Source organism: Chiloscyllium plagiosum, unplaced genomic scaffold (genome assembly GCF_004010195.1).
Source record: "Chiloscyllium plagiosum isolate BGI_BamShark_2017 unplaced genomic scaffold, ASM401019v2 scaf_4234, whole genome shotgun sequence".
NCBI lineage: Eukaryota > Metazoa > Chordata > Chondrichthyes > Orectolobiformes > Hemiscylliidae > Chiloscyllium > Chiloscyllium plagiosum.
In genome coordinates, this window is record NW_025213231.1 from 724 (window position 1) to 9949 (window position 9226).

Here is a 9226-nt window from a genome sequence, read left to right on the forward strand (position 1 = left end):
ACAATGGCCTGCTCTAGTCGCCCTCAGTTTGACACAACCCCTGCACTAATTGTGCACACTCTGCAACGTGAACATGGGACCTTCCTCAATACCTTTTTGAGATGCATTCTTATTGCAGTAGTTCATTATTGGCAGCTGTATGGTATTTTTGAGTATATCCGTGTGCGCGCACACACGTGTGTGTAGTTTGTCTCTCTTTAATTGCTGTTCTGTTGGCTTTAGGCGAATATCAAAGAGGTGGATGTTTTGATCCCTGCCAAACTGCACAACTCTCTGATTGGTGCTAAGGGGCGTCTGGTCCGATCACTCATGGAGGAATGTGGAGGGGTGCACATCCATTTCCCTTCTGAAGGCTCAGGCAGCGACAAAGTCACCATCAGGGGTCCTGTCGAGGAAGTGGAGAAAGCAAGGAAACAGTTGCTTCAGCTGGCTGAGGAGAAGGTATTCCAGTCACATTGTTAATTTACATAGCACCTTTCACATCCCCAAGTGCAGGACAGAAGGGCTGTGCAATAAAATTTGACACTGAGTCACTTAAGGACGTAGTAGGTCAAAATCTTGAAGGGGCAGGCTGTAGGAAGAAGCATGTGCAGGTCGGGTGAATTGGCCGCGCTAAATTGCCCTTAGTGTTAGGTGCATTAGTCAGAGGGAAATGGGTCTGCGTGGGTTACTTTCAGAGGGTCGGTGTGGACTGGTTGGGCTGAAGGGCCTGTTTCCACACTGTAGGGAATCCAATCTAATCTAAAATCTTAAAAGAACAGAAGAGACAATATTTGATCAGATAATTTTTATTTTGTTCCTGAGAAGTTTCAGTTACCAGGAGCAACAAATGGTGGGATGTGAAGGATTGCGCGTGGCACTTTGACTGATCTCGTGGTGACCTTTTCAGTCTGATTCCATTATAGTTTAAGAAATTAGCATTGTCCAGGCCCACTGCAGTTTTGGACATCAGAGTGTATAGCAAATACAATACAGCAGGATTTGGAGATGCCGGTCTTGGACTGGGGTGTACAAAGTTAAAAATCACAAAACACCAGGTTATAGCCCAACAGGTTTAATTGGAAACACACTAGCTTTCGGAGCGTCGCATTATCACCTGATGAAGGAGCGACACTCCGAAAGCTAGTGTTTTTTGCAATTAAACCTGTTGGACTATCACCTGGTGTTGTGTGATTTTTAACTTAATACAGCAGGAAGCAGAGAAAAGTCTCAGCAGAGGTCCAATTTGCACCAAGACAGAATTAGATGATTTATCAGCAGCATTAATGCACTTGTTTAAGTTTTCCATCAGCATCGTGCTGAACCTGTTTGCTGGTGGCTTAGGGGTAGTGCACACAGGTCTAGTTATCTCTCCTCCCCTGCACTACCTTTCCAATCTTTTACCTGGATGGGGGCAGCTCCAACAAGAGGCTCGTCACCATCCAGGACAAAGCAGTCCGCTTGATTGGTGCCACGTCCACAAACATCCACTCCTTCCACCACCGACGCTCAGTAGCGGCCGTGTGTACTGTCTACAAGATGCACGCAAGAACTTAGCAAAACTCCTCAGACAGCACCTTCTAAACCCATGATCACTTCCATCTTGAAGGCGAAGGGCAGCAGATATATGGGGACATCACTCACCTGCAAAAGCTCCCCTCCAAGCCGTTCACCAACATGACTTGGAAATATATTGTGGAGGTGCCAGTGTTGGACTGGGGTGGACCAAGTTAACAATCACACAATACCGTGTTACAGTCCATCAGATTTATTTGAAAACACTAGCTTTCTGAGCCTCGCTCGCTCACTAACACCTGAAGAAGGAGCGAGGGTCCGAAAGCTTGTGTTTTCAAATAAACCTGTCGGACGATTAGGCGGTGTTGTGTGGTTTTTGAGTTGGAAATATATTGGCTGTTTCTACACTGTCGCTGGGTCAAAATCCCGGAATTCCCTCCCGAAGGGCCTTGTGGTTCGACCTGCAGTACAAGGACTGTGGCTGTTGAAGAAGGCAGCTCACCACCACCTTCTGAAGGGCAACTAGGGGTGGGCAATAAATGCAGGCCCACATCCCACAAGCAAGTACAAAAAAAAATCAATACTATGTATTCATACTTGTCTCTCAGAACTCATCAGAAAGGCTAATTAAAAGCGTATGGGATCCTTAGTTTAATTAATGGGGGTGCACAGTAGATTAATGGGGAGGATTCAAAGTAAAGCAGGATGATACAGGACTTGTCCAAGCAAGCTTTGTCTGGTAGAACTTTACAATTAATCCTCCCAGTGTCATCAGCAGGAGAGGTTTGTGATTAAGTACATGTAGGAAGTGCTAGAGAAACCCAGCAGGCCCCGCGCAGAGAGAAACAGAATTCTGCTTCTCTCTCTACAGTGGGACTAGATTGGGTTGGGATATCCGGTCAGCATGGACGGGTTGGGCCGAAGGGTTTGTTTCCATGCTGTACATCTCTATGACTCTATGCCTACCAGGCCCGCTGAGTTTCCCCAGCACTCCTGTTTTGCTTTTCACAATTCCTGCGTCTGCGGTTCTTCGTTTTTATTCTGATTGCAAGCGTTCCGTTCTCGATTCCTTCCCCGCTCCTACAGCAAATCAACAACTGCACTGTAGAGCTACACGCCAAACCGGAATACCACAAATTTCTCATCGGGAGGGGTGGCGGTAACATCCGCAGGGTGCGAGACCGCACGGGAGCCCGCATCATCTTCCCCGCAGCAGACGATAGGGACCAAGAGCTCATCACCATCGTCGGAAAAGAAGAAGCAATAAAGCAGGCACATAAAGAATTGGAGATTCTTATTAAGAACCTGGTAAGTTCCCTCTGTTAATTATCCTCACCTCATTGTTAGGAAGGAAGTTTTATTTTATACAATCTTAGGGCATCCAAAAGCACTTAGAGTCATAGAGCTATACAGCACAGAAACAGACCCTTCGGTCCAACTCGTCCATGCTGACCAGATATCCTACATTAATCTGGCCCATATCCCTCCAAATCCTTCTCTTCATATACCAATCTTGATGCCTTTAAAATGTAGCAATTGTGCCAGCCTCCACCACTTCCTCTGGCAGCTCATTCCATACACGCACCACCCTTTGCATGAAAAGGTTAGACCTTAAGTCCCTTTTAAATCTTTCCCTGCTCACCTTAAACCTATGCCCTCTAGTTTTGGACTCCCTTACTCTGGGGCAAAGACCTTGGCTGTTCACCTTATCCATGCCCTTAATTATTTTATAAACCTCTATAAGGTCACCCCTCAGCCTCCAGTACTCCAGGGAAAATAGTCCCAGGCCTCTCACTCTAGCTCAAACTCCCCAACCCCAACAACATTCTTGCAAATCTTTTCCACACCCTCTCAAGCTTAACAACATCTTTCCCATTGCAGAGAGCCAGAATTGAACACAGTATTCAAAAGTGGCCTCATCAATGTCCTGTACAGTCTCCAGACTATGAAGTTTTAGTTTGTAGGAAACGTGCCCGCTTCATGCAAAGCAAGCTCTCACAAGTAGCGATGAAGCTGTCTTCCCAATGTATTGGTTGAGGCGTCAATAGAGGTTCAGGAGAGCAGGGAGGATACTTTTTTTGTGAGATCTTTTGCATTGACCGACCTTGAGGGGTAATGGGCCTTGATTTAACATTGCGTACGTACATCAGGCAATGCTGGAGAGTTCCCTCACTATTGGCATTGGGAATGGCAGTCAGGATTTTGTGCCCTTGTCCCTAGCTTTGAACTCGAACCCATGACTTTCTGACTCAGAGGCATGCACCGCATTCACTGAGCTACAGTGTGGCCTGTGTGCATCCATTGTATATCATTCTTGGCCTGCACCATTCTGCTCATTATATCCTCGTGTTCTCCATTTCTGAAAGGCTCCCTCAGGTTACCCTGAAAGGAGAAGGCGTGTCAAAAAGTGGTGAAATAAGTCATCCGTCATGCTGCTGTTTTGTAGCAAACACACAAGTGGTCTTCTCCACTAACAGGATGCTGCTGTCGGGCCAGAAATATGTTTAGTGGTATATGAGTTACAGTGCCAGTGTGATGCCAGTTATGTCGGCCATATGTCCCAGCACCTGGTAAACTGTACTGAACAAACCATCCTTCTGACCATCTGCAAGTCCACTGTGCTCAACTGACCCATGCAATGGAACTCAGACCATTACTTGCAACATTAGATCTGATTCTGTTTCACATTTACTAAATAATTCCGACAGCACTAAGAGCTATACTGGAAACCAAGTTGAGATGATCACTCAGGCTTGCAGAGTAATTCATTTGCACATGCCCCATGTATTTATTCACACAGAGGCCATTATTCTTCGTAGGCAAATGGAATGTGTACGCACACCGCGTTTTTTTTTCCATCAAGAATGGCTTATTGAGACAGCGGATCCCAGCTGCATCCCCATGGCAATGTCCTCACCAATTAGAGTCTACCTGCCTGGTTTTGCTTTAATCAGTTCAGTTGGTTTTCAGTTGGAAGACAAAAAGTGCAGACTTGGTGTCTCTTTTGGCATTGTTTATGTTCTGCCCCAACAAGTGATTATTTATGTTTCTGTGCAAGCTGAAAGATGGTGTAGGGCTGGACAGCTTATTCCTGGCCAGCATGGTCACAAATTTGCCTCTGGATGTAGGTTTGCTCGCTGAGCAAACCATAACGTCATCACTGAGCCTCCGTCTGAAAATGAACCTTCCAGCTCAGCGAGCAAACCTAACATCTAGAACCTCAACCTGAGCTACAAATCTTCTCAAAACTCGCTAACAAATTAGCCTCTTCTTGTGAATTTTATGCGATGGGTATGCAGGAGTGGGTGGAGAGAGCCAGTAAAATTCCCAGTGTAGACTTTGCGACCATGCATCCTGCATTGCCCGCTGTTCCACGTGGAGCGGGTCAGTATTCAAGAGGTCTCTGCGCCCTCAGACCACCTGGAGGGCCTCTAAGTGGTCAAGGAGTGCTTCCGACCCAGCCCCGGCTTTAAGCGGTGTCCTCAATTCTGCGACTCTTTTCCCTTAGGACAATGTGATTGAAGACTTGATGATCGTGGACCCCAAATATCACCGGCACTTTGTGGCGCGCAGGGGACAAGTGCTACGCGAGATCGCAGAGGAGTACGGAGGTGTGACAGTCAGCTTCCCGCGCACAGGGGTCCAGAGTGACCGGGTGGTGCTGAAAGGGGCGAAGGACTGTGTGGAGGCAGCTAAACGGAGAATCCAGGAAATCATCGGAGACCTGGTAAGCATAAGGGAAAGGAAGAGAGATTTCCCACTAATGGCCTCAAGGGGTGATCCGGCTTGCTGGGACTCAGATTCAACAGCCAGTGCGCGCACAGCAAGATCCCACACACTGGGACCTGATGCGGGATGGTGGCACACATTGGCGAGAATAACTCCCCTTCTTCGCTTGGCACCTAGTGGTCTGCTGTGCCCAGCTGAACAGGCTGTTTAGGGGGATCAGGTTAACATCTGAAAGAAGGCACCTCGGACAGTGCAGGAGCCCCTCAGTATTGCCTGGCTGAGCCTCCAGTGGGGGACCAGCATTGTTCCAGTCCCCATAGGTGAGAGGGCGACCTACTGACTCGGCAGAAATGCATCACTGAGAGACACTGAACGGGGAACTCCGTTGGGTAGTGGATTCAGGATTGAATGTATTACAGTATTTCAATTTTACTTTCCAGCATTGACCTGATGGGCCAAATGGCCAGCTTCTGGGGTGGCACGGTGGTTCAGTGGTTAGCACTGCTACCTCACAGCGCCAGGGATCCGGGTTCGATTCCACCTTCGGATGACTGTCTGTGTGGAGTTTGCACATTTTCCCCGTGTCTGCGTGGGTTTCCCCCGGGTGCTCTGGTTTCCTCCCACAGCCCAAAGACGTATAGGTTAGGTGAACTGGCCATGGGAAATACAAGGCAGGGGCAGCTGCCCTTTGGAGGGTCAGTGTGGACTCAGATGGGCTGCTTCCACATTGTAGGGATTCCAAGTCACAATGACTATTTTGTTCAGATGCTTGTCTTCTGAAGTATTTATTTATTCACGTTTGTATGGGATGTGGCATCACTGGTAATGGTTGCAGCTGTTATTTATCATAGAAGTCCCACAGTGTGCAAATAGGCCACTTGGCCCAACAGGTTCACACTGACCCACCCAGACCCATTAGTTATTTCCCCTGACTAGTGCACCAAATCTACATCCTTGGACACTACGGGCAATTTAGCATGGCCAGATCCACCTAACCTGCACACCTTTGGACTGTGGGAGGAAACCCGCGCAGAGGGAGAATGTGCAAACTCCACCCAGACAGTCACTCCGAAGGTGGAATGAATCCGCGTCCCTGGCGCTGTGAAGCAGCTGTGCTAACCACTGAGCCACCGTGCTGCCCAAGCAACGGTTGCATTTATGGCCCACCTATAATTAGCCTCTCAGAGGAAGTGGTGGAGGTTAGTACGATTGCAACATTTAAAAGGCATTTGGATGATTTTACAGACCTTTATAAGGTCACCTGCTCAACCTCTACGCTCCAGGAAAAAAAGGACTATCCTCTTGATAACTCAAACCCTCCATTCCCGTAACATCCTGATAAATCTGTTCTGCACCCTCTCCAATTTAGTAATATCGTTCCTACGACAGGGTGACCAGAGCTGCACACGATACTCCAAAAGTGCTGCTTCTACACTACAGTATCTAAACTAGAAACTGTAAAAATTAAAGTCTAGATTAGAGTGATGCTGGAAAAGCACAGCAGTTCAGGCAGCATCCGGGGAGCAGGAAAATCGACGTTTGGGCAAAAGCCCTTCATCAGGAATATTCCTGAAATTCCAATCAGCTCTATTCCTGATGAAGGGCTTTTGCCTGAAACGTCGATTTTCCTGCTCCCCGGATGCTGCCTGACCTGCTGTGCTTTTCCAGCACCACTCTAATCTAGACTCTGGGTTCCAGCATCTGCAGTCCTTGTTTTTACCTACTATAAAAATTAAAATCTACCCTTGCACTTCTAAGTAAACCTCATACTTCAACATATAGAATACTTTGTACTTAAAGTACCCCTGTAAAATGGCCTCTTTTTCTGATTTTTTTTAACCCTTTTCTGTCTGTTTTTTAGGAAGCCCAGGTGACCCTGGAGTGCGTGATCCCTCAGCGGTTTCATCGAGCGGTCATGGGACTAAAGGGTTCCAAGGTGCAGCAGATCACCAGGGACTATGACGTGCAGATCAAATTTCCTGAGCGGGATGAGAGTCAAGGTACCGTTCCAGTACATGAAATGGGCCTCTGTGACCATAGGAGCCAGTAGATCTCACGCATGCGATCTTACCCCGGGTAGATCTCACTCAAAATGTTTTGCCCAACTTTGACAAACTGTGTGGACAAGCGAACGGTTGTGATGTTTTCTCATACTTTTAGTTTTGTGGGATGTGGGCATTACCAGCTGGTTCAGCATTTAGTGTTGAGAGTGTTGTACTTGGAAAGCACAGCAGGTCAGGCAGCATCCGAGGAGCAGGAGAATCGACATTTCGGGCAAAAGCCCTTCATCAGGAATCTGTTTGATGCTGGTCCTCGGATGCTGCCTGACCTGCTGTGCTTTTCCAGCACCACACTCTCGACTAATCTCCAGCATCTGCAGTCCTCACCTTTGGGCCAGTATTTAATGCCCATCTCTAATTGCCCCGGAGACGCTAATATATAGATGAGATTCCCTACAGTGTGGAAACAGGCCCTTCAGCCCAACAAATCCACACTGACCCTCTGAAGAGTAACCCACCCAGACCCATTTCCCTCTAACTATGGTGAGCTGTTTTCTTGAACTGCAGTAGTCCGTGTGGTGTAGACAGTGCTGTGAGGGAGGGATTTTGATTCAGCAACTGTGAGAGAATGGTAATATGGCTCCAAGTCAGGATGAAGTGGGTTTTAGAAGGGAATTTGCAATGTCCTATGCCTTAGCCTCCAGCCTGCACAGAAGTGACAGCCCACGTTATGTCTCTAGAGAAGGGGTTTGAACTCCCGGCCTTGTCAGGTTAAAGCATGAGCGTGGCCTACTGAGACAGGGCTTGGCAGCTTAGCTGTGTTTGTGACCTAATGGAGCCTGTTTACGCTCTATAAATAACCTCTCACCAGGGCAATGGGGCTGCTCCCAGGAGGTTGATTTTCCACACGTTGATGAGGAGATCTGCCTCATTTAGATGATAGATGTTCATTTAGTGGTCTCAGGGTGGGGCCAAACCCTGTAATTATGACACATGGGGACCAGGAATCTAAAGTCTGATACAACGCTGTTAGTAAATGTAGTAAACAGAATGGCTTCACAGCAAAGAAAGGGGAAAGGAATGGCAGCAGAACTGTTTGGTGGACTGTCCGAAGGAGTAGGTTTGGACATGCAGGGGAGTGTTTGAGAAAGAAAGACAGAACGAGCTATTTAAACATCTTTCCCATGTCTGATGAGGTGGGGGTGGACAAGGATATTTTTCCTCTTTTGCCTACAAGGCTAGAACTTTGATTAGATTCTCTACAGTATGGAAACAGGCCCTTCGGCCCAACAAGTCCACACTGACCCTCCGAAGAGTAACCCACCCAGACCCGTTCCGTCTACATTTACCCCGTCTAATACACCTACCACTATGGGCAATTTAGCATGGCCAGGTCACCTAACCTGCACATCTTTGGACTGTGGGAGGAAACTGGAGCACCCGGAGGAAACCCACGCAGACACGGAAGGGTGCGTAGCTGGACACACTGGAGCAGTTCAGGGGCGTCATCCACGCTTGTGCTTTTTTGGCACTTCTGCCTATTCCAGTTCTCTCCTGGCCATCTTCCTGTCTCTCTCCCCCCCTCCACCAAACCCTTACGCAGGAGACCACGCTAAACTGTACCATCCCTATCCTCGCTCGGACCTAGTCACTGTACCTTGTCCCTGAACTAAACAGATTCTATGTCCATTGAAGCCTCAGTTTCAGAACTCTCAAATCTTGTTTTCATGATGTCTATTTCACCTCCTCCCCACTCCCCAACCACACCCTTTCCCTGTCTTCCTGTCTCCACAACCTCATCCAGCCTCATAACACCCAAGGTCTCTGCAGTGCTCCCATTCTGGCCCCTAGCACACCCCAATTACTTTTCCTCCAACATTGGTAGCCGTGCCTTCAACTGCATAGGCCCTGAGATCTGGAATTCCCTTCCTAAAATTCCTCTCTCTCTCTCTGTCTCTCTCTGTCTGTCTGTCTCTCTCTCTCTGTCTCTCTCTCACCGTCCC

General features: G+C 48.0%; 1 protein-coding gene across 1 annotated transcript in view; it reads left to right on the forward strand.

The window, feature by feature from the left end:
• The first annotated feature begins 208 nt into the window (after positions 1 to 208).
• Positions 209 to 9226, forward strand: part of LOC122547579 (vigilin-like) — a 14518-nt gene continuing 5500 nt past the window's right edge. The window contains exons 1-4 of the mRNA XM_043686188.1: positions 209 to 441; positions 2581 to 2802; positions 5003 to 5221; positions 7085 to 7223. Coding sequence (XP_043542123.1) covers positions 310 to 441; positions 2581 to 2802; positions 5003 to 5221; positions 7085 to 7223 — 712 coding nt within the window. The 5' untranslated portion in view covers positions 209 to 309. The remainder of the gene's footprint in view (positions 442 to 2580; positions 2803 to 5002; positions 5222 to 7084; positions 7224 to 9226) is intronic.